This window comes from Cryptotermes secundus, unplaced genomic scaffold (genome assembly GCF_002891405.2).
Source record: "Cryptotermes secundus unplaced genomic scaffold, Csec_1.0 scaffold43, whole genome shotgun sequence".
NCBI classification, from domain to species: Eukaryota; Metazoa; Arthropoda; class Insecta; order Blattodea; family Kalotermitidae; genus Cryptotermes; species Cryptotermes secundus.
The window spans coordinates 2,265,099-2,290,829 of NW_019723298.1; the positions used below are offsets into that span (position 1 = coordinate 2,265,099).

Below are 25,731 nucleotides of genomic sequence, written 5' to 3' on the forward strand. Positions count from 1 at the left end.
ACCGTTACGCGTACCTTACTGCTGCCATCTCTACGTACACTTCCCCTAACTGAATACAAAATGGTCGCCAGAGCCGAGAGAACGATCGGTAAAAATGTATACTATTTCAGGCCGAGTCCTACAGTACAAATAAAGTCATACAGTTTCTTTTACATCAGTCTAACACGTCTAACACCTCCTTATCCAAATGCACTGGACATTGTGAATTACAACATACATAGAATACTCTTGTTTAGGTAAGCTGACGGTGCGGAAACTTCCATCAGATATACCTATATTCAGATTCATAACTTTGCTCATAACTTGAAAGCCACGCAGAACATAGTTTTTTGGGTTACATCCAAGTATTATAAATTGTCTTATCCTGTGCCTATCCCTGCGGTTTATTCTGATTTGGCAGAGGCCATAAGGCCTAATCCATAGGTCACAAGTAGCCTTATGCAGCTCATGGCTAAAAGTTAACAAATTATCTTTGCTTTCTGAGTTGGGGCACGTCAGACAAGTGAGATTGTTGTTTTAGCCATAATGAAATATATGATGTGCAGCTACTGACATCACGTGAATGCAGAACATGACTCCACTCTATAGTTCTGACAACGTATAAATGGAGATGTTTAGATGTAAGAGCACCACCAGTAGCTTGTATGACACAAACTTACCTATGTAAGCAAGCTCTAACTTGGAAATGAATTGTGGATATATGTGAAACATGATTTAGCCTTAAAATGACAATTAAGGATGGAGGAGCTGCCACTGCAATAAAATTCTACAACATGGATACTATAGGTTTTTGAGTCATCAATAACAAGAGATGACTCCTCCTGTTGCCACTACAACCACATGTAAACAATTATCAGTGTGAACCTTACTAACTACAAGGTTTAACCACTGTTAAATACAATTAATGGAAAATAACAGCATTTAATTGTTTAAGTGTTATTAATAAAAAGTAATATGAAATTCGTCCATTACTCTCAGACTGTGACATTCTCTTTCTGTTCCAATCTAATTAAAGAAGTTAACAAGACAAAGAACAACCATCACAGACCGAAATACTGTATTCCTCACATAAGGATTTCATTGATAAATCGCCTAAGAAAACTCTGATGTATGCATCATGTCCACAGAAACCCAACTGAAGTTTCAGAGGAACACATTGCCTGCATCTACAAATTCTAAAAAATCAAAGAATAAACCATGCAAGCAACCATCATGAAGCAGCTCACAAGTACAGCTCTGCTTGCTACCTACCTCATGCTGCTTTCTAGCTTGGCTTATTGCTCAACCTGGAAGATGGATGTGACATGTTCAGTCTAAACACCAGCTGACTCCCAACAGACATCATGTTACATCCCAAAAGACAGAACTGTTCATAACCACACCTGCCAGCACCTGAAATCCTACATGTATGCTACTGTTTTGACAAAATGAACCTTAAAAATGTGTACAACATACCCACCTCTTTCTGTTCAGTGTAGTGGTTTCCATTTTAATCTTTAGGAATTTGGAGAGGCGACATAAAGGCAAAACACTTGCAAGAGGAATGTAAGATTAATGTAATATTGTGAAATGTGAGGTAAGACAGCTTCTGTCATCAGAGTTTACACGATTTTCATCTACACAGCAAAGTTCATCACTATGAGGCACAAAACAGACTCAAAATTGAGATATCCATACATGTCCCATCTCTCAATGTAATAAACTGCCACCAGATATGTCTCCTTCCTGAAACACACCATCCTGGATTCATTTAAAAGTTATACAAAATTGTATGCATCACTTACCCTCAGAATTACTGGTCTTTTGGACTTCTTCCATTGCTGGTATTCTATAGATGACATAACATTTTGGAAACTGGATCTGTTTCCAACCTCAGGAGAAGCTAATCTCAATCACTGGACAACCCGTCAAACTTACACAGCTATTTAATCACTCAATACCAGGCTAATTCGGTGGGATATAACCTGGTCTCAAGTGATCAAATTGCTGCGCAAATCTGAGAGGGGTTGTTCAGGGACTGAGATTAGCTCTTTCTGAGGGGTCCAAATGAGTTATTTCTCCCCCCTTTCACCTGAGGACAAAAACAGATCCAGTTTCTGAAACGTTTTTTCTGTTCTCTAGAATACTGGATGATGGAAAAAGCCCAAAAACCCAGTAATTCTGTGTGCTATACACCACTGTCAGAACTCTTTAGAATCACTTACCATGCTCATCTGCACGTGAAGTTTGCTCACGATGGCAGTTAAAACGAAGTCTGATGCTCCTGCAGTATTTATTTGAAAAGATTGTGCAAAAGTGGATAATATACAGGGCTATTAACCCAAATACCCATACTTAAGCTTTCTGAAAGCTATTCATATTTATAAATTCTAGAGATAATCACAGCTGTATGAAACAGTTTACACACATCTTAATTTTTTTTCAGGTAAATTAGTGTTAATTTATTCACTCTTTATCCTGGGCAATATAACTTCACATCATTTAGAAATCAAAAGGAAGCAGCTCTCTGCCACTGCCTACATGGTAAACAAATTACTAAAGCTGTATCATATATTTTGGTGCTGAGATCTTAGGCCTCTAACTCACTGATGGCAATTGGTGCACAGCTCTGTATTATTTCATATGTGCTGCCACTTGACGTTCAAGTAGGAGACACCCTATGAGTAGCAAACACTGCTGCAAAAGATTCTGCATTATGATACAAGGACTGTGAATATGGCAATATCTATTAAGTTATGATGCCACTTTCCTGTGTTGAAGGAACATGTCTTATAACAAAACCTGCTATGAAAAGACAATTCCAACAAATATATTTACACATGAAAATGCTTCATATATATTTTGCAGTTACTGTACTAGCCTGAGATTTGAGCCCTATAAATACACCCTGATCATTTATTGCTAGCACAACAAAATGGATATTGGTATTCTCATGGTCATTTACTGCACACTTTTAATACAGTATGTTTACAACATTAACTACAAAAAAAAAAAATAATATGCTACATAAACCTACATATTAAAATCTCCTGCTGTCTGCATTCATACCAAACAAATGAATTTATTTGGGTCACAATTTCACTTTACAACAACAGGGGCTTATGATCGCAAATATTTCAAAACATACGGTATTACAACCATGGCTTTTAGCATAATGTGTTAGCAGATAAATAGATGGGCAAATTTGTTTATGAAGCAATACAGTGGTTTAGCAGAAAAGATTTATTTTACATCTCCAAGATAACCATCAAATTCAAAATAACCTATGACATTGCTCTAACACAGTGGGTCATGTGAATACTTATTCTCCCACTCCACACAGCACCAGGCAAAAATTTATACCTAAGAAAAATTGCATATACATCTTAAACAGAAGCATAAAAAAATATGGATGCATGAGACAGTTCCACTTACATCTTGCTTCGAAACATCAAATTTATGTGCCTAGCATGTTTTACAATATGATACCCTTTAACATAATGGACTGTTCTGTGCAAAACAGAATGACACTGCATCTCAGCAGTGAACTACAGGAAGAATCACACAGTTGAAATTTCCAAACAAAACCAAGTACAAAATGAGGACGAAAACCGTGATTTTCCAAGTCAATTTTCACAGGACAAGTCATATACATAAAGTAAGAGGAAATCTACACAGGGCTTAATTCAAATCAACCAACATTCTATATCATTGGTGCATATAAATAAATTAAACTTTCCATTAACATCATTGTTGCGGCATAAGAAAATTAATTCCACTTCACATCGCAACAGTAATGCATGGAATGTATTGCATATAACTCGTGATCTACATCATTGTATTTTAACTGCATTTAACTTCAAATCTGAGTGGTGCCATTGTTAATTGAAGAGCACTGGAACAAAGAAGGCCGACCAGTTTATTAATTTTACATTTTTATAATACATAACACAAAGAAATATCTTGCTATTTATGATTTAATAATTATTACTGACAATCTCCCGATGCACTACTGAGTACATGATAAGAAGTCATCATCGTTGTCCGCCGCATAATTTCATTTTCATTCTTCTATTCTCCACAACACCTCAGACAGTCACTGGCTTCCAGCAAGTTTCTTCTGTGGCATATACTTCCCATCAGTCATTCAATCAATCACTTACTGAAAAAAGTCCTCAGTTTCACGTCTCTGTTAGGTTTCTCTCTTTTTGCTGTTACTGTTTCTTTTAGTGGTGAGCCTTATGGTGTACAACAAGCTTTCTTGGCTGCACTGCTCTCATCTGTTGGCTCCACATGGATGGGTTTCATGTTCCCGGACGGTGTGTCTTCATCCGGGCTGTCCGGGATCTGCTTCTGAGACACGATGCGGTAGATTTCTGTCCAACACAACCAATACAATGTAATGCAAACACTTTGCACATTTCTAAGGGACAGTCAAAGAGAAAACATCAAAACCTAGTTACTAACTTAAAGTGTCATACAAAATGTTTGATTCAATGAAAAGTTTTCAACATGTCAGGGCAATTCAAGTTATCAACCTTTAATATTAAAGTGCAGTATTCACAATTTCAGTTATCAGTTCCAGTCATGTAAATAAGAAATATGTTACACAGACTCCATAGTGTAATGATTATGTATGTGAGTATGTGTTGAAATAGGATGATATACTGTTGCCATCTTACATGCATATTAATGGAATTTAAGCATTTAATGCTTTAAAAGTTATTTGCATTGTCACTGTGTCACTTCCATAAATCACAAAAAAAGTAAAATAACTTCAAATCACACAAATTATGTAGTGATCTATAATCCTTTCTGTAATATGCATGAGAGATTAATACTTCAAAGTCCTGGTCCTCCTGGTCTGAATCACTTTGTTTAAAAGTATAAGCAATAGAAACATAGCCTGTCTTTTCTCAATTAAAATAAAATACATTCTTCAATGTCATGATGTCATGAATGTGTTCCCAGAAATGGCAATGTAAATTAGATAACTCTTCCCAAATACTTATATGTTTTAAAGGTGAAATGCATCTGTGCAGTAAAATTACTGGACATGCCAGACTAATTCAACTCACATATCAGAAACAAAAATTACATCAATAATAAAAAGAGAAAAGCAATAATACACACATAAAAATGTAAACAATCAATTATTAATCTTATCATCCGTGTTATAAGTAGCTAAGGACAGAAGCATGAACAGATTTCTTCTTCTTTCCTGATCACACAATCCTTCACTTGTGCTCTTGTTCCATGAATATGTCATCTTCAATGACAATGGTCATCTGCTTCTTGGATGAACCTAAGGATCTGAACATCCTTTGCACTACCAGCTGGTTTTAGTTCACATGTAAGTGCAGGACGCCACTTGTTCCCAATACAAGCCCATCTCATTAACATTAAAACATGTTTCACAGAATACCCATAGTTTCTCAATGTTCATCTTGATTGCACTTGGAAAACTCATTGCTGCAATGTCATTTACACAACCAACCACTGCTCCATCACCACAATGTCAAGTCTTGAAAGAGTGACTTGGCCTTCTGTTTAACCAGAGAACATCTTAAGGTTCCCTTCAGTGATTCATATCCTCCACCCACACCATTAATCTCTCCATGTTTTCCTAAGTATCATTACAACCCTCTGCAATATGCAATACCCACCTGATGTTCACATTTTACAATCAGATCAATCTTCTCACTGTTTTTTATAACTGCCAATATATGTCTCCTCTCTCAGAATGATTCACATTGTCTAACTTAACCTAAAATATAATAGCCCAACAGTACTTCTTAGAAGAATTAATATGATAAAGTGTATTGCCTAACACTGAATGCAGAGGCAAAGATGACAGAATGAGATGATGCTTGTGCCAGTGTTTAGCCTAACATCAGTACGAAAGTGCACTCCAAGCAATAGGAAAAACAAGAAAAGCACTCTATTAAATGTGAAATTGATTGTTTGTATAATTTTTATTTAACACTAATATTAATTCAATTCATAAAAATCTCTTAAAATTTCATAAAACAATATGTTATTACAGTATGGGCATAGACAGTTCCCACTGTTTAAATTATTACAAACTTCTATCTTACCAACGACGGCATTTTTAACAGCACTTTGCAAAACTTTCAAGAGATTGCCATCTTGACCATACTCTGAAGTACCCGATTATAAATGGTGTTATGGAACATAAAAAATAGTCTCTGTTTATTAACAATATATCAAAACATCAAAATTTTAAAAGGCAAATCAAATCAAGGAGGACCTGTAATTTTGGTTTCACTCTAAAAATATAACAGAAAAAGGTTTTCTTAAGTGAAAAATACAGCTCAGAAAGAAACTTATGTACAAAGTAGAAGATTCAATATTGTGATGTATCGACCCACTGCTAGGAAACGGCTCAATAATCACATTCCCATGAAGACTCTTGGCAAACAGTCCATTGCTGGGTAATGCATACAACAATACACAACAAGAGTAAAAGGTATTTTCTATGTGGTCTGCACTGAGATTGTTTGCTAGGCAACTACACGGTAACATGCCTCTACAACAACAGCAGGGCTGTTTTTCTATGCTGCATGGTCCATGTCAAGGAAATATAAAAGATCCAAATTCCGAAGCTAGAAGCTGTAGGAGTGCAACAGAGTTGCAGTCAGCCTGTGAAGACGACCTAATACGTGATTAGACGATTTAGTCAGTGAGGCTGTTTTAATTCCGTTACCAGGATATGACTAGTGAAGACTGGGAACCTAGTGCATACCTGTGAAATGTAAATTGTGTAAATCAGCTACTGTATTGCTTGTAAGTATGACCTGATTGCATAAGGTGTTAATAAATACAATCATCAAATCCAGAACCTGTTATCATCAGTCACGGAACCCCAGATGCATGACAATATTAACTATACTGCCTTATCTCTCCCAATCCTTGCCGCTGTCATTCTCCTACTTTGCTACAAATACATCCTGATACTACAAAACAAAATTGACATAATTCTGTTTCTAGTATGCATATAAATACACAAAGAAGACTCTCTATTATCCATGCTAATGAAGGAGATAATCAGCATAAATAATTCAAAACAGCATACAGTAGCAGCAGTGGTAGTACTGAGTTGGAGCTGTAGACAGTATTTTCGTTTTAACTTGGTTATGAGTACACATGACACTAGTTTTGTGGAAAAATTTGTGCTCTCGTTACATACTTATGGAATTATCCTTCATATCTCTTGAGCAGCTGAATGAGCGAAACATTTTTCAGCATTAAGACTGCTTATCCAGACGCACTTTCATCTCCTTCAGCAGACTAACCTTGTTAGACAGTATGTCATAATCAACTTCAAACTACTATTCACTGCTTTATCAGCATTTTCACAACAATCTGATTACTTACAACACAGCTACTGATTCTGTTGCAAAAATTTCCTTATCAAAACCAAATGACAATCTTGTTCCATGAGCTGTTTTAGGAATTTTCCGTACCATGTCCCATGCCTGTGAGTTCCTGTTTGGCACCACATAGCATAAACTTCTTTCACAACATTTAAGATTGTTACCCTGGCCCACATGCTTTTGGAGACGTGCTGTTCTTTACATTTCTGACACCGGTTTCATGACAAGTTTGTATCACCAATAAATTTCATATTCTGATGAATTATCCTTAAGCACAATGTTGCCAAGCCTCATGTACAATATGCAGCTCTGCCAGTCAAACAGTAACAGCTGTTCACAACTGGTTGCAGAGTAGTGGTCCATAACTAGGGAGTTCTTAACCCTCATGTCTGTCATGGAAGTCACACAAATGTGAATCTGGATGATGTCATATGGTGTTCACTGCTTTTATCTGATTCTACTTCCCCATTCTTTGAAGTCCCAGCTGAGACGACTTGCACACATTTCTTGTGACCGAAGGAGCAAAAATTATTCACTTAAAAAGGTGTCAACAAGGAAGAAGTGCTGTGAAACAAGGACCTACAGAGTAGGAACTAGACAGCAGTTTTGCAAGGGGTTACATATTCCTAAAGCCAATAAAAGAGAAAGTCTGTGGTTGTGCAGCTAGAGCCCAGAGTGCACGCATAAAAATATTAAATGGCTGAAGAGATGAGATGTGCACTATGTAAATAGCCTACACATTTATTAATATCAAAAATCTGATAAGGGATGACTTCAGAGCTTATGGCATATGTAGTATATAAATGTACAGTAGAGGTATGTAACAAGAATACAAGAATATACTGTAATAGGGCTTGAGTAATACGGTAGACTGCCTACCTGAGGTGAGAATTCTATGAACTGGTGAGAAAACATTGATAACAGGCATTTGGATTACCAGATTTCTTTTCAGTTCTTATGATTCTTAATTTGGTGTTAATATGTTGACAACACACCAACTGTATCTTATAACAGCAGCAGAGTAATCTGGCAACGAAGGCATTGAACACTTAAGCACAGTCACAAATAAGGTACTTTTGTTTTCCAAGGCTGGTTACAAAAGAGCATTTCATTTGAAAAGAAGGACCAGACATAATTTTTCAACTCTGTAATGCATGATAAATCACATAAGCTTAAAATCCTCACATCAATAAGTACACTTTCACAATTATCCAAGAAGAGACTAAGGACACATATGAATGTGAATGAGAGACCAGTTTTAACACTTATGCCATCTTTTACAGCTGAAACATACCTACTGAAGAGAGACAAAGAAATAATGGAAGAGGGAAAGAGAGCTAATGATCATGTTGTGTGTCATAGTATAATTCTAGGGGTGCCACAGCAGTCTGAATTCAGACGTGTTTCTACACACCTAGCAGTAATTAAAAATGTGGTAGTAATAGCAAGGAAAAATCTTATTCTGCCATGTTTTGTGGTCTCACAGGCCAGCAATGGTGTTTCTTCATTTAACTGCTGCTGCAATTATATTTCTGATGTTTTACTTATGTTCATAAAATACTGTAATCAGTTTTATTTTTCTATAAAATGTAATGCACACTATAAAAATCATGTAAATGTTATGCATAAACAAGTATAGAGTAACAGTAACAAAGTTTATTCAAACCAGTATGTATGTCCCCACCTTTACAACTCACATGTGGTATGCAATGAAATTCTGAACTATATTTCAGTCTGCTGCCATATGAAAAAGTCTGGGAAATGCTGGTATAATTCACAAAGTGGCACAGAAGTCAATTCAACATGATATTTTTATTTATGTGTTGGTACATTTCAGGAGTCTCTGCATATTATTTTTCTTGTGTTATTTGCTGAACTATCACCACAGATTGGACTGTTTCTAGTAAATGGAATAGGTAAACATGTCCCAAGTGTCAAGAATAGCAGTCCATTACTTCACAATGGTTCTAGTTACTATGGTTCACTGTTTCACTGTTGAAAGCCAATAATCACAGCAACAAAATGTAGGCTGCATAGTAAACACCTCTTAAAAGAGGCACATGCAAAGTGACAACCTTTGAGGTGGTGTCTGCTATCACTGACGTCTAACAGCTATAACCAGGAATGATCTGTGAAAGTCAGGAACAGAAGTCAACAGAAGTCTTTATATGGTGTAGTTACAGCATCCTTTAGTGTTAACACTGTTCGTAGTTACAGTAAAATTGTAGTTCTGACTGGTGACTATCCAATAAATTGACTCACTGCTCCAAAGCTGCATCTAAAGTCACTCCTACACACATGACACTATGTTTTTTGTAAGGCCTACCAGACTGAAAGCTACTATACAAAAAGAAAACCATATTTGCCTTCCACAGACATAGTGGAATATAAACAGACAGACAGACACATACGTCTGACATTGTCCGTTCTCCTGTCTTGGTTAAAGAAACACATTTCAGAAACTGATTGTTTCTGTTATTCCTTATATCTTCTTCTGGAACCACCTGAGTAAACTTCACACTTCCACCTTATGACAGAAACAGAGCCAGTTTCCAGATGTTTGGTTGTTTTAACAAAAACGGCGCTATGGAAAAGATTCGAGGCATCACTTAATAATATATCAGGAATCTTCAAACAAGAGCTTGCTGAATTTTAAATCATGAACTTCAAGAACCATTTCATCTGTCTTGTCAAATATCAACATGAACAAGAATTCGCGATGATACCCTGGAAATATTTTGTCTCCACACATCTTAAATAGTAAGGAACCATGTCCAGCAAAACACTGACAAATATCCAACTTCCTCTCACAATGAACTATTAAAGAGAACTAAGTGTCCTTGGTACATACATACACATAAATGAATACACACACACAAATATCAGGTGTCTGGATGAAAAAAAAAAAAAGTAAAGCTATCCATGTACCAGGCCATGAAGGCCCATAGGGTTGTGAGACGTTGAGGGTCCCACATTATCTATACAATCGGCTCAAAGATGGCGGTAAGGTTGTCAGCCTTATGCGCCGGCAACGCTTTACTCCCCAGGAAAATTATTTAATTAATTCCTGGTACTCATTTCTGTTAGAGGCTGAGTAAACCCCAGGGCCTAGTGCGGCTGGAAGGATTAGGTCAACTGAAAAAATCCAATGACCTCATCGGAACTTGAACCCGCCACCTTCCAGCTTGTAGCATAGCTCCTCAACCAATACGCTACCACAAGGTATCCAAAATAAAAAATATATATCTTGAAAAGTAACTGTCATACACATATCCGGTTTATGTCATCGGAAAGGAAAACCCTGTAAGTTTTTTTTTTTTCCATGCCTGGCTTATGTGAATGCGCCACCACATTTCTGCCACCACGTTAGGAATCACTTGGAACAGAGTGATGGCTGGGAGACAGATTGGTAGAAGTGGATCAATCGCTTGGCCTACTAGGTCGCCAGATTTAACCCCACTAAATTATTTCTTCTGGGGTTATGTGAAGAACATTGTCTACTGGGTTAAGATCAACGACCTGCAACACCCGAAAGCCCACATAAAGGATGCTGTGGCTATGGTAACACCAAACACGCTGGACCGTCTGGATATTTGTCGTGCCACCAAGGGATCCCATAGGCACAACAGATCACTGTGGTTGCGGTGCGAGGGCCAAGAAGGCCCACCCCTCATACATTCATTCATTCATTCATTCAAGGGAGCCCATGTTGAAATTTATTGAGAACTCAGAAAAAACTTTGATAGTTTCCCTTTGTAATGGTGTAGCCCATAAATGTGTATATTAGAAGCTTTCTGAGATATAATTACCTTATTTTGGATACCTTTCATCCAGACATCCTGTATATACAACTGTCCAGTAACTGAAAGGCATAGATGAATTTTACATAGCTTACGATAATAGAAACTTACTTTATTACAAAATTTTCTCAGATGTTAAACTAAAATATATGTGAATCCTTACATCTGAACTCTTTAGGGACTCTCATGATATTATAAATGTTGTATGGCCAACCAATTTTACAAATTCTGCATGACTAAATTCTTTAAATCGTTCTAACCAATCTACAATAACCTGGTTTATATACTGTTTGCCCTAGTCCATACACAGAACAGTTAGCACTCCAAAGGAATATTCATGGTGGCATAATCATTTGTAGATGGAACACAGGAAAGGGAAAATGACCACTCCTAACAATATTTCATTCTGAAATGCAGTAAGTGAATGAAAAGCTCAACATGTACAGCATTTTATTTTATAAATCTGAAAATCAACTTCTGGATTTCCTTTATACTTCCCACAAAAGGAGCACAATTAATGAACTGCTCTCCCTGATCCAATAATAATAATAATAATAATAATAATAATAAATTCATACAACCAATATCTTAAGGTGTAATTAACTTCTAAACAGTGGGGCTAATTTGCTATCACTGAAAATTGTGTGTTCATATCAATATTCCTAAAGTTTGTCACAATAATCACAGCTATATGACTCTCATGTCACAGAGACCTTTTATCACAGTAATATAACATATTACTTATGTACATACAAGCAGTTCTAGTTACTGATAACTATTGGGGCTGAAACATGCAAAAATATTGGAAATGAATATAATGCTGATGTCAGCTTCAACAGGCTGAAATATGATTAGCATACTACTAGAACATAAAATACAAAAGAACACAATGCTCATGCAAAAAAGAAAACTACATGTTATGCAATCAGAACAGAACATTCCACACTTGTGCAACATGTTAAGTAGTATCATATGAGTATCAAATGGATCACACCTTGTCATCAGCACATGAGAGCTATTTTTAGTTATATGCATTGAATTTAAATAGACTTTTCTTTCAGTCCGAAGATTTTGTAACAAAAATCCAATTATACAGAACCTGTTGGTTTTCTAATCACTGGCAACACTGTTTGCGAACACTGTCTGCATTCACCGTTGGCTTCACATCAATCTGCTCAACATTGTGTGGTCTGATCGTATCTCCCTCAGGAGGATCACGGATTTGCTTCTGTGATACAATCCGATAGATTTCTGCCACGGAAAAACCACAGGAAAGAAAACAAAACATAAGAATGTTTTCAAAATAGGATTAAGGTGTAGTGCAGTTTTTAATACAGTTTACAATGGGAAGTTCTCCACCATTAGTTCCAAAATGTGTCACTAACTGAAGGCACCAAGCATAAGTATATGACATGATGGAGTGCTTCTGATGGTAACTGAAGTAACATACCTACAGAATTAACACATTAAGGGGCCAACCTATAAGCATGGAAGAATGCAAATGGACTTCACATTTTAGTTCTTTACTACTTTACAACAGGAAATATTCAGTCATCTTGTAACAGGTGACTCCCTATCAGCAGCTCTCTTAACAAATGTTTAATTAAAACATAATGTACAAAACATGGGCTTTCTTTTTGAAAGGTCCAACATTTTCTGCTTTACCTCTCAGGCCTCAACAACTTCTCACATTTATTCATATACAAATTTATGATTAATTATGAAGTCTAGAAAGAAAATTTTGTTTGTAAAATCACTGACAAATATGTCTCCAAATTATTATTAATTATTTTCTATTATAATTCTGGCATTCACATCATGGGACTGAGAAACCAACAAAAAATACAGGAGAGCCAGTCTTTTTTAACTAATACACCATGCTGATTCCTTCTAGATATGAACCAGTCATATCCACTAAATTCTGACTCTTAGTACTTCTGGCATTCACAGCGACAAATCAAATATTATGGAGACTGGACCCAGAAAGATCTGGTAGTAATATACAGAACAGAACAATATCGAAGAAATAACCTGTGCAGCCAATATGGAATCAGCCAATATTCTGCCCATGTATAAACTTGTGAAACCAGCATATCACACAACTAAGAGAATTTTGCTGGGATGGCTCAAACTACTATGCAACAGAAAAGACAACTGCTATGTTGAAACCAAACTGTACAAAAAAAAAAAATTAGCTCTCATTTCAGTGATTCAAACATGATAAAAAGAACATGTTCTGGCTGCCAAAAGCATACAATCAGCAACAAGTTTCTTCCTGGGACTGAATTTTAAATCATTTATGTCCCGGGGCAAGACAGCAATTAATGTATTCCAAGTGAAGGCTCGGGAATTTTCTCACAAGAAGCTTAAAAAAAAAAAAAGAGAGAGAGATCTAAAATTTCCGCATCGGTGAAAATTTTGATTGTGATCTTCCGGTTATGACACCGTGTAGTCTTAAAAATGTTTAACAATATTTTAGGTAATAAGTTTGAAACACTAATAAAATTATACTTTTTAGGGCATTATTCAGTTCAATTCCTTTATTATTTATGTGCTTAAATCAACTGCCAGGGACCAGTTACAGAGCCAGCACAAATACATAACAGTAATTTAACTAAATTCAACTATTTATGTGCTCAATCAGCAGGCTAAAGGCAAATTATAAAGTAAGCATGAGCAAAATGAAGCAAGCACAAACACATTCACACAAACAAAAGACAAAACGAGGCAACTTATTATGCAGTTAGGAAACAAAAATGAATATCTTCATATGGAACACAATATTTTAATAACAAAATACGACTATAAAATATAAAAGAAACAGTTTTGGTTCTAAATAAATTATTGCCCCTAAAAACAACATTAGCAGTGGAAGTGCATCTAGCAGACGGACAACTTTTACTTGAAAAACAGATACTGATGGTTCTGAATTCCTGTACCGCTGTTTATATCTCCAACTAAAAGGAGCCACTGCCCATGAAGAATTACATTTAAGTTGTAGCTGAGATACTCTTCAACCGTGAAGATAAGAAAAAGGTAAAGCTATCCCTGTAAGAGGACATGGGGGCCTATAGGGTTGTGAGAGGTTGAGGCTCCTACATCTTCTAGACAATCCTCTCACAGATGGTGGTAAGGTTACTTACACACCCGCCTCAACATCCCCCCAGGAAGATTCCTGGTACTCATTTCTGTTTGTGGCTGAGTCAACCCCAGGGCCACAGTGCGGCTGGAAGGTTCAGGTAAACTGAAAAAATCCAATGACCTCACTGGTGTATCCGATTTTCACTTTCAGTTGTGGAAACATTAGAGCTTCATCCTTCATATCCACAAATACTAGTACTTATTGTAAATGACTCTCTCTCATTAGGACTTTTCCCAAGCTTTGTCACTGAACACTGATGGTACATCAGGATGTTTATCATCAATACATAATAACAGGGGTATGACTGAATCCTTGGTTCAAACTTCCTGCTCAAATGAAATTCACAACATCCGTATGTAATTCTGTCACGTGGTTTATATTTAAAACCATCGGTGAAAAATATGAAGGAAAAAACAATATCTTCCACTTACAGTAAGTTTCATGTACTTCTTTTGGCTTATTTTGGACTTCACCCATCGTCCGGTATATAAAAAGACAAAAAACCACAACGTTTCGGAGACTGGATCTGTCTCCGTCTTCAGGTGTATAGGGAAGGTTTAACCTACTCAGTTGGGCCCCTTAGAAAGAGCTAGTCTCAATCACTGGACAAACCTTGATCTCTAGAAACAACCTATGAACAACCGACAACCGGTTCTGTCAGTGGGAGGAAAGAATAAAATCGCAGTAAAAACACGATAGAAAATTTGTGCCAAACATGCACTTGTCAACAATGTAAAGAAACAGAAGTATGGGTTATATTCCATGAATTCAGTTAAAAACGAAAGTAAAAACTGGATAAAGCATGCCTTATCTGCATGGTTAAAGAATNTCAAATTCATCCGTCATCACTATGTCACTCATTCCACGATGGCTTATGTTCTTCCCAGCTGTCATGGTTCCACAGAAGTACTTCAGTAAAGACATCAAACTTGTCATTTGCACTTAATGATCATATCAGTAATTGGGCTGTCACCCAGTATAACAGACAAGCACACATTCATCTGAAATGCATCACTTAACAGTGTCAGAAACTCATTATTCATTTTTTCCATGTGGCATTCTTCTGGATAAACTGTTTCAGTTTAACACTGTTTAAAAGATTCACTGTCCAGAATGGCTTATTGTGTTTAGTTACACAATAAGCCAATAAAAATACCTGCTTATGCTACTGCTTCCTGCAACTTGTTTTGGGATATACAAAAACTTTCCTTATAAAATGAAATAAGGTCAGTAGGCTTAAGAAAATCTTCCAGAAAGGCATGCCACCATCAATAAGAAAATGAACACTGCAAAGACAATAGAGTATCAAAACTTCAGGCTTGAGGTTTTCACATCTGAGAATACTTAGGCTGTCAGGCGAAACTTGTCTGCAAAGGTCCAACTAACTGTGACTAAGGAAGTGTGTCCTGTGCCATACAGCACCTTAGAAAGGACATAAAGTTCATCAATACATGGAATCTGATATTTATTTCCTTTGCACATCTGATTCTCTAACTCCATGTAGCAGAGTTCTTCAGAGATCATCTTTAGCATTATCTCCCAATCTTCAACTACTGGGAATCTAGTTTTTACAGGCTGCTTGTATTCTACTGCCACTACCGAGTCATGAAAAGCAACACAAATATATTTCCTACTCTTGCTATATTACAATAATTTCTTTGTTACTTACTTCGAGTCTTGTCACATCTAGTTTACATCCTCACACACAAAGCATAGTTCACTGAAGCAAAAATGTATTCCCTTTTTAAATAGTGAAGGCACAGCCACTTAATATAACAGACTAGCTGAGATGCTAGTGCTTGTTCAGAGCATGTGCTCAGTATGCACAATGTTCTTCATGATTCAAAATAATGATAGAAGTAGAAGCAGTAGTAGCACGTGTCTACCATTCAGCCAAAGTCAATGAAGCAGGACTCACTCCTAAAAGTCTAAAATTTCAGGCTATATTTATGACAGATTATAGATGACAATGTCTTGTAAGAAGGCTAAAATTCTCAATAAAACAACAGTCATCACTATTTCATGCATGGTATGTAGCAAACTCAATGGACCTGTTTGGTGTAGCAACAATAGCCTGCTAAAATGAGTAATACACTGAGGTGCACATTATTACAGGTGGCAGGCTACCATATACGAAGAAGGTCGATGTGAGGAAGATGGGTGTGGCCGGTATGTGAATTACCACAACCTCATCATGACGATAAGGGCAGTAAGAAGACCTCTGTGAGTCCACAATTATTTTCACCCCCAGGACCTTGTCCTGGGTATGGTCCCAGTTAATTTTCATTTCAGCAAAATGGAGTCAAGAGGTGCAATATATAATTCTGAGTTTGGGATACCATGTATAATACAGCCTTCACACGTGGCATCCCGACAGTAGCAACAGCTACTTCAGTGAAACTAATACCAACTTGGCCTGGTATCCAAGATTATGTGATATTAAAACCCCATTTAAAAAGTGACAGCTCACACACATTTCCAGCACAAGCAGGTGAAATATCAACCAGGATGAAACTGTCTATTAGAAATAAAACTGAAGGTTTGGGGAATCCCGTACTGCCAAGCTGTGCCACAGACCTTCTCAATATTGACGAAAACAGCTACTAGATGCCATTTTGTTAAAAATGCCTGTTTAATCTGTTCATTGAGGGATACCAGGGAACTGCATCATAAGTTGCACTAGATATTTGATGGTAGATCTTGAATTTCCAGCTTCTAGATGGGTTAACCAGTGACTATGGTAATTTTACTTCAAAATTTACAGTACATCTGTTGGAATTATTTCAAAGGGTAACGCTTACTGTCATACTGTGTGCAACATTTTAAAGCAACAGCTAATCTTCTGGCCAGATACCAAAAACCAAAGAACATGAAATGTGTTTACCTACATGAAATAATGAATCAAGTGTTAGTGAGGTGCACAAGAAATTGCTACGGTAATGGGTACCCCAAGAGCCAATGATTTCAAAAATTCAGATGTGAACAAAGCCCACTAGTGACTCAACGCAAGAAGCAGAAATGGAAAAAATATAAGAAGAAATATACTGCAGAGATATAATTTCAGTGATTCTGATAGGATTGGAATAAGATGAAATTTTCATGGATTTTACTTTAAAAATGAATGTCCAATGCTGAAGTCTGTATTGGCTGTGATGAACAGTGATCATGACCAACTTAGTTTTAAAACAATGATTCTTCATATTAACCTGAATGCACGTTTCAGATAGATGAGGAAATAAAGCAGTACTTATACAAAGGGATGCTGGCATCATAAATGAGACAGATTAAAAAATTTAGAGTGGGGTATAAAATAATGTGTTCACTGATAAATCCTTGATGGATACAAGGGGCACAGCATAACAATGCAGAGGTAAGATACAACCCTTAGGTAAGCCTTCTCTGTATGTTCTTCCATTGAATTAAAGGCTCCTACAGGTCACGGTCCACATTTTGCAAAAGTATGTGACGGTAATGAAAACGGATGTGCTGAATGCAAAAGGTGTTCAAAAAATGATTGATTATGGATGGTGTTTTATGAACGTATTTTGCAAAAATTGTGCTTCTCAATCTGCCTCGACAATTTCTGTCAGCAATGCCTCACACAACAGACAAATGGAATAGTTGGCAACTAACAAAGTCTTGGGAACAGACTAATATGCCAAAGGAATTTACACTAAGTTGGTTAGCATATTTCTTGTAGTTTAATGACATCTCTTAACAAGAGTAGTCCTAGTCTCACCATTAACAATCGGTACCATCCAATTTGCTTCCAGCATCAACTATAGATTTTACTTTATTTTGGACTATGCAGCACTTCACTGGAAGCTTGTACGCTAATCACTAGCACCACATGTGACAATATCACAACAGGAATTGTAGTCTTTTCTAAAGGCTGGATGGATAACAGATCTCCATAGTGCTCTCTTCCCTTCAAGTTTTCCAACTAGAATTTTGCATGTAACTCCCTCTCATGCATGATACATTACCCACTCATCTTATTCATCTTAACTGCATCACCCAATGATATTCTCAGAATGTACTGCATTCTCTTACTAACATCTTTTCGGATAAACAACCAAATCCGTATGTTCATATTCAGAATTATTATTATTAAAGTATGAGTAAAAAATGTAATGAAAGCATCACTCTCCCATACTACACATAGCAGAACAAAGAGGAGGAAATTAACAACAGCACTGGAATAGTTAGACCATGAAATCACCACTTATCTACTAATTATATCCATATGAATCAGCTGATGCTAACAATACAAAAAGACCACAAATAGTCTCAGTTTTCACATATTCCACATAAACAATCCTAAATATTTCCTGTTAACATACAAGAACAGTACTGTCCACAAATTCTCATCAATGTAATGCAACTTACTCAAGTCTTACCAAGTATTCACGACTCAGAAGCATACAACATGCAATATATTCAATATCTGACTAAGGAAATGACAGAGAAAAGATTAAACATTATAAAAGTGAAATGGTTTTGGTAATATAGAGCGTCCAGAAGAAAGATATCAAAAATAAAAAATTTATATCTTTTATATCTAGGAAAATAACTGTCATACATGTATACGGTTTATGTTATCAGAAACGAAAACTCTGAAAACTTTCTTCTTCATGCCCAGCTTACGCGCATGCGCCAGCTGGTGACCTTCGACAAGCTCAGTAACAAGATGATGTCCGACCAGATCACCCTGTTGAGATTGCAACAGAAGGAACTGTGCAGCGGGTGGAAGAGCTGATTTGGGCTGACAGGAGGATAATGATAACAGTGTAGTAACTGCATAGGCTGTTCCAATCGTTTTGCATACGCGTACACAATGCATGATCGTTTGAAGTTTCAGAAAATGTGCATACAATTGGTGCCCAGAGAACTGAAGGACCGAGAAAAAATAACCAAATGGGTCTATCCTTGCAACATCTGTTATGGCACGCAGATAAAGGAGAAGATATGTTTAACAGGATTGTTACTGGGGACAATATCATGGGTGTTTCACTATCATCACGAATCAAATCACGCTTCAATGCAATGCAAACATCCCCATTTACTTTAAACTGAAAAATTTCAGGTTATGCCATTAGCTGGGAATGTTATGCTTAACGTGTTTGGGGATTCTCAGGGACTGCTGTTAACCCATTTTCAAAAGTGTGGTGAAAATGTGACTTCTCCATCGCACTGTTATGTTCTGTTAAAGCTTCAGGATGCAATTCAAAGAAAATGTCCAGGCCAACTTGCACGAAGTGTACTGCGTCCTCATGACAATGCAAACCCCTATACAGCCCGAGAAACCCAGCAGAGAATTCAAGAACTACAGAGGGAACTTCCTAAAATCCGCCCTACAGCCTGAACTTGGTCCTTTTTTCTTTAATATGCATAGTGGGGGTGGAGTCCACTTGGGTCCACGCGGCATGGTGGCCACTGATTGGCCTATTGTGTCTGCCCCAGGTGATTATGATGATGGAGAATTTGGTGTAATGAAGACTGGCAGGGGAAACGGATGTACTCGGAGAAAACCTACCCCAGCGCCACTTTGTCCACAAGTCCCACTTGACCAGACCTGGGTTTGAACCTGGGCCGCCGCGGTGGGAAGCCAGTGACTAACCGCTTGAGGTATGGCGCAGGCCCGAACCTGGTCCTTAGTGACTTCCATCTGTTTGATCAGCTAAAAAAAACACCTTGGTGCCAAATGTTTCACTGATGGCGAAGAGGATGAAACAAAGGTGCTGAAGTGGCTAAGACAACAGTCAGAAGACTTCTATGCTGTGGCTTTCAATGCATTGGTAAAGCGATGGGACAAGTGTATCAATGCTAGTGGAGGATAAGTGGAGAAATAAATGTTTTTCCCATATTCGAATATCACATATTTTACATTTTATATCCATCTGTGATCTATTTACTGACTATCCCTCATACCACTCTGACTGCAAATGGTAAAAAAAAAGTCTGTTTCCCATCCATGTATCTACCTAAAATTAAGAAAGCCAATTAACTTGACACAAAATAATCCCTGAAGTACAAAGAACATTACACTTCCCATATCCTGACTCTGACTTATTAAAAGGAAATGTAACCAGTAAAATATAGGACTGTAACCTCAATCTGAGTAAACTAGTAGGAACAATTAAATCTAGTCCACATCCCATTTCTTTTAAGTCCATTTTTAATACTATTCGCCCATCAATATCTAGGTTCCTCCACATGGCCTCTTCCTTTCAGGTTTTTGACCAAACTATGCACGAATTCTCATCTCTCCCATGCATGGTACATGTTCCACACACCTCATTCTGATTCATTTAATCACCCAAATCAGTATTTGTTTCCTCACAGGCTTCATGAAGTTGGTGATGTACAGAACATATTTCTGCATCTACTGCACACACATATAAATGCATTCTGTGCAACTCCTAAGTTCCTTCTACATATGCCTGGGAAAGAAAAGTGTAAATAGGGGCTAAAAGCACTTGGCAAGGTCTACAAATCATGATGCTATTCATTATCCTTCTTCATCCTCATGCTGTTTGTTCTCTCTGAGGTTCATGTTACAAGATTTACAACCATACAGTAGACTCAGTAAAAAGAAACTGCATAAATCAATATTACATACAAAGGTAATGGTAAAGTTGTCCCTGTGTCTAACTAATTAAAAACTTGTTCTCTCTCAGATTCATGTTACATTACTTACAATCAGACAGTAAATTTAGTAACAAGGAACTGAAGCAGTCATCAATATTATACACAAGAGTAAAGGCAGAGTTGTACCTGTGCTTAACTAATTAAGCATTATACCATGAAGGTGTATGGGGGAATGGATGTATAGATCCAACCATTCTTAACCTCAGCACTAGTTCGGAGTCAAAAATATCTTGTATTAAAAAAAAATCCTTGTTAGGTAAAAATTCAATTGTTATAGAATGGAGGAGTATTTAAGAGAGCAAGAGACTATTCATTTTACTAATATTTCACATATCACATATAATATACATCCAATAGCCATGATTACCTGTAAGAATATTTTGGAAGGCCGTTTCAACATTTGTGGAATCCAAAGCTGATGTCTCAATGAATGAGAGTCCATTTCTCTCAGCAAATGCTTTGGCTTCATCTGTTGGGACAGCTCGCAGGTGTCTTAAATCTGATTTGTTGCCTACCAACATGATAACTATATTCTGGTCTGCATGGTCCCTCAGCTCTCTCAACCATCGTTCGACATTCTCATATGTCAGATGTTTTGCAATATCATAAACCAACAATGCTCCCACAGCACCACGATAGTATCTGCAATATATCATACACTGTCAACCCTTCAACCATCCAGACTACTTCATACAGCACAAATACTCCAAGAATATTTGTCTACAAATACTAACACCTAACTTCAGAACCATCCTGCCAATTTTAATTGGTACTGTTTCATGGGCAAATATTCAAAACAAGCATCATTCCTATGAATTTTCTTGACATAGTTAAGACAGATGATTGCAGGGGGAAAAAATGTAGTAGCTCTTGCCCATTCCAAGCAGATTACAATCAACATTCAATAACTGGTTATTAACAGACTGGCATTTCAAACACAGTCCTAATAATTCTCACATGAAAGTATTTCAAATATTTCTAAATTAATATATAAAATTATACCAAATACAGGTTTACCATTACTATATTTGTCATCCAATAAGTAAACTACAGTCAACTCTCGATTATCCGGAGGCAAATTAACCAGTTTGCGGCTTAACCGGGGCTACTGAGGCTTTTTTGGGGCTTATATGTTGTTTAATATTCATTCACTTTTGTTTCACATGGTGAGTTGTAACACTATTTTCGCACTAGTGTGAACCGAGCTCTGCATTCTTTGGTCCCGTTATGCTAACACAATGTTCTAGGGTAGGGGTGAAAGAATGCAAGGATTTGTGGAAAGTTTCAAGGACAGATACACCGCCCCAGTTATCGATCTTCAAGTGCGTTAGCAAAATGTCAGGGTGTAAAAGGAAGTGTGTTGTGTTAAGTATTCAACAGAAACTCGTGTGAGCCGGGCTTCGAAATGTTAAGCAGTGACGAAAACGTAAGTTCAGTGGGGGTGAAGCCAGAAGAGCGGGAAGAAAGTGAGAATGAGGAAGAGGTGGACAGTGCTGCTAGTAAGAAAATATCACATGGTGCTGCTCTTAATCATTTGGAATCCTTACTAGACTATCTTGAGAGTGAAGAGAACAGTTTATTAAGTGACAAGCTAATATTATGTAGGCTTTGTACGGATATCCGTAAAAAGGAAAATGCCGCGAAAAGCAAATGAAAATATTAATTAAGTGTTAAGTGTGAATATTCATAAAAAGTGCTGGATGGTGTAGAACACTGTGATTGAAATAACTAATTCACACTTCAGTATAATGTAAAAAAAAGTATTAAATAGGCCATGAGATGACATAAAAATGAGGTTGAGTAAATTTAAATACAGGTAGGCCTATAGTATTATGAAGGTACAGTATTACCGTATTACTTTTAACTCTTTGACTGGCGCGAAGGGTATTTAAATCCCACCCCTGTCCTGGCAGGCCCTTTAAACCTTATGTCGCTAAAATGCATGTAGTTACTTGTTTCTAAACAACTTCAACAAAATTGGTTTTTAAAAACTAAATTTTCAGGAACTAATAAAAAGACAATATTTTATGCAATAAATGCCTTTCCATACCTCTTTAGTAGTTCTTCTTCATGTGATAAACATTGAAACATGAAAGTTTGCAGAGAGCCACACCACAGCCTGCACACATGACACTTTTTTCTTTTCTAATCTTGTGCTTAGCACTCATGCGACACTTTCTCAGGACACCATTCTTCTTATTGTTACTGGGAGGAACATGGACCATTTTGTGAATTTTCAGGCCACCCTCTAGACGATTTGCTGGCTCTTTCACTGGTGGTCTTTTCAAGGTCGCGGGTGGGGGCGTGAGTGTACTCGAGTCTGACGCAACAGATTCGCATTCATTCCTTGACTCTTGTCCCTCTCCACACTGTTTGTTTGGTTCAGTCATTTTTCTACACAGTCCAATATAAAATCCTTGAATTTGTAATTTCTCTTCTTGTATTTTTCGTTTGTTGTGTTCTTTTTGAATAGAATGAAACTATTCAACTGCAAAGACATGTTTTGTCCATACCATGGAGTGTGAAACAGGGGCTTAGTGGACCAATTCTTCAATTTCAGGGCGTTTGACGATTCCTGTCATGAATACAATTCCTAAGTATGTCCAGATTTCATCTGGTGTGACAGATTTGTAATTGTGTTTTCGAGGGTGAGGAGCTAACTCATGTGTGTTGAAGTGCTGGTGTGAATAGCGATTGGTTTCAGTTGTGATGTGATTTACTAAGTCGTCATCAAGAAAAAATTTTAATCCATGAAAAGGGGTGCATTTTATGTGTTATATCAATTCTGATCCCGGAACTACTAGTAAATGGAACTACTGTTGGTACAATGTCTCCGTACGTCCATGAGATGGGCGTCTGGCGCCGCACTCGTGGTAGGAAAATGTTCATGATTACTGTCTTGTGGATCATTGCCTATCACTGTATTGTTGTCACTATCAACTTCACCTAATTCAGGAATCATTATTTCATCGCCACTATCATCATCAGCACAAATCTCATTCACAACACTTTCCAGCTGGTCTGTAGGAACACGCCAACACTTGCTGCGAGAAGCCATGGTGAAACTGAATGAATGTGAAATATTTCCTGAACTTTTCATTCTCAGAGGGTTCTGACAGTAATATAGACCCCCACAAAGTTTACAAGGATTCTTTACAACCATGCACAAAAACTATCATATATATGTCTTTGGTTGATGAGCGTCAAGAGAGCAAAGAAGGGAAGAGATTGTCAAAGCACTAAAACACGCAAACGCCAGGGAATGGCTGGCATCGTCCAGGCGTTAAAACACGCCCGCGCCAGTCAAAGAGTTAATAACATTTGTCTTAACAGGGTTTTCGATTAATCGTGATTTCCATGCCCACCATTATCCCAGATAATCGAGAGTTGACTGTATTTCAACTTTAATCCAGTGACATGATGCCCTCCTCAGCACAGCGAACTCACTGAAGTATCCCAATGAGTCAAAAATCCTTCACTGAGATAACAGTTATCTAAAAATGACAATTTCTGGCATTGCTGTATAGAAAAATATTCAGCATTAATAATACCAAGTAAATGAAAATAGGAAATGCATAAAAGTCACTTCTGCATGTCCTATGTTCCTCCCGTTAACAGCTGCTTTTCATTAATAAAACAAAATAATGAATTAAAAACTGATATTCATAAAATTAATCCAGTGGGAATGAAGATGTAATAGGGTAATAGTAATGCATGGCACCCTAAATAAGTATGGCTTCTACATCAGAGGTCTGTCTGCTTAAACTCAAATGACTTTATTATTCATTATAATTCTGACAGTTCTGGGTATCAGACCAGTGACACTCATCTGTGATCACTCCACTGTCTGCAGAATTGTACATGCTTCATAGTAATCTCAGTACAGCGAGTCAGAAAATGACATTTAATTTTGCCCACCATATGCAGGTATTTATGATGGAGATTACTGTGTTGCTATAGATGCAGACTGGCAATAACCAGACTGAACTGACGCCACAAGTTACTGTGGTATACCACTACAGGGCAGAAATCTACCTTAAATCTCCGTGCAGTCACCACTTCTTGTACCTCTGTCCACCTTCACCCTCCTAGCCTGAATCAGATGGAACACACTTGGGTATGGGTATCAAATCTCTGTACTTACGTCCTTTGAGGAAAGTGCCATGTTAGGGAAGAAACAAATCCTGTGGCTAATATCACTCCTTATTCCTTAAAGGTAACCACCCCTTCAGATTCTGCTAATATCCCCTAGCCTGTAATACCCTCAGCCATATATACCACATCAAAGCTGAGTAACCTAAATATCTTCCACGTTGGGCATTCTACAGAGGTCTTGGGATCCACAATCCAAAGTAAGACCTCTTTCTGCTGCAACATAATTTACTGAAATTATGTGCAGGAATTTGTTTCAAATCTTTCCCCAGGATATTTCATTTTACTTCTGCAAAAATACTGCACCATTAGTCACTAATCTACATGCTACAGCTTATACAGTGAGTGGAGGTTTCTTAGTGATTCTTCCAAGAAGGCACAAAAAGTATTTCTTCACAAGCATAATAAATGTGCTTCTGTTTCAACTGCACATTACGTGCACATAACAGAATACGCAAATCTCAACCTCCTTAACGTCATTAAATATAATGAACACGGATGGACATTTGGAATAACCTTGAGAGTATGCTGCTTGGTCAACGATCCGTTTACACAACAATGCCATTTTTGTGTGTGTGTGTGTGTGTGTGTGTGTGTGTGTGTGTGTGTG

At 37.2% G+C, this 25,731-nt stretch overlaps 1 protein-coding gene across 3 annotated transcripts in view; it reads right to left on the minus strand.

Moving 5' to 3' along the window:
• Nucleotides 1-3,035: 3,035 nt before the first annotated feature.
• Nucleotides 3,036-25,731, minus strand: part of LOC111861627 (ras-related protein Rab-11A) — a 26,769-nt gene continuing 4,073 nt past the window's right edge. Inside the window, exons 4-6 of one of the 3 annotated variants that reach the window (XM_023846343.2) lie at nt 21,337-21,611; nt 12,276-12,427; nt 4,272-4,355 (exon numbers count right to left, since the gene is read on the minus strand). In XM_023846343.2, coding sequence (XP_023702111.1) covers nt 12,291-12,427; nt 21,337-21,611 — 412 coding nt within the window. In that variant the 3' untranslated portion in view covers nt 4,272-4,355; nt 12,276-12,290. Of the gene's footprint in view, nt 4,356-11,599; nt 12,428-21,336; nt 21,612-25,731 lie in introns of those variants that run through there. The other 2 variants (XM_023846345.2, XM_023846344.2) reach the window with 2 other exon arrangements.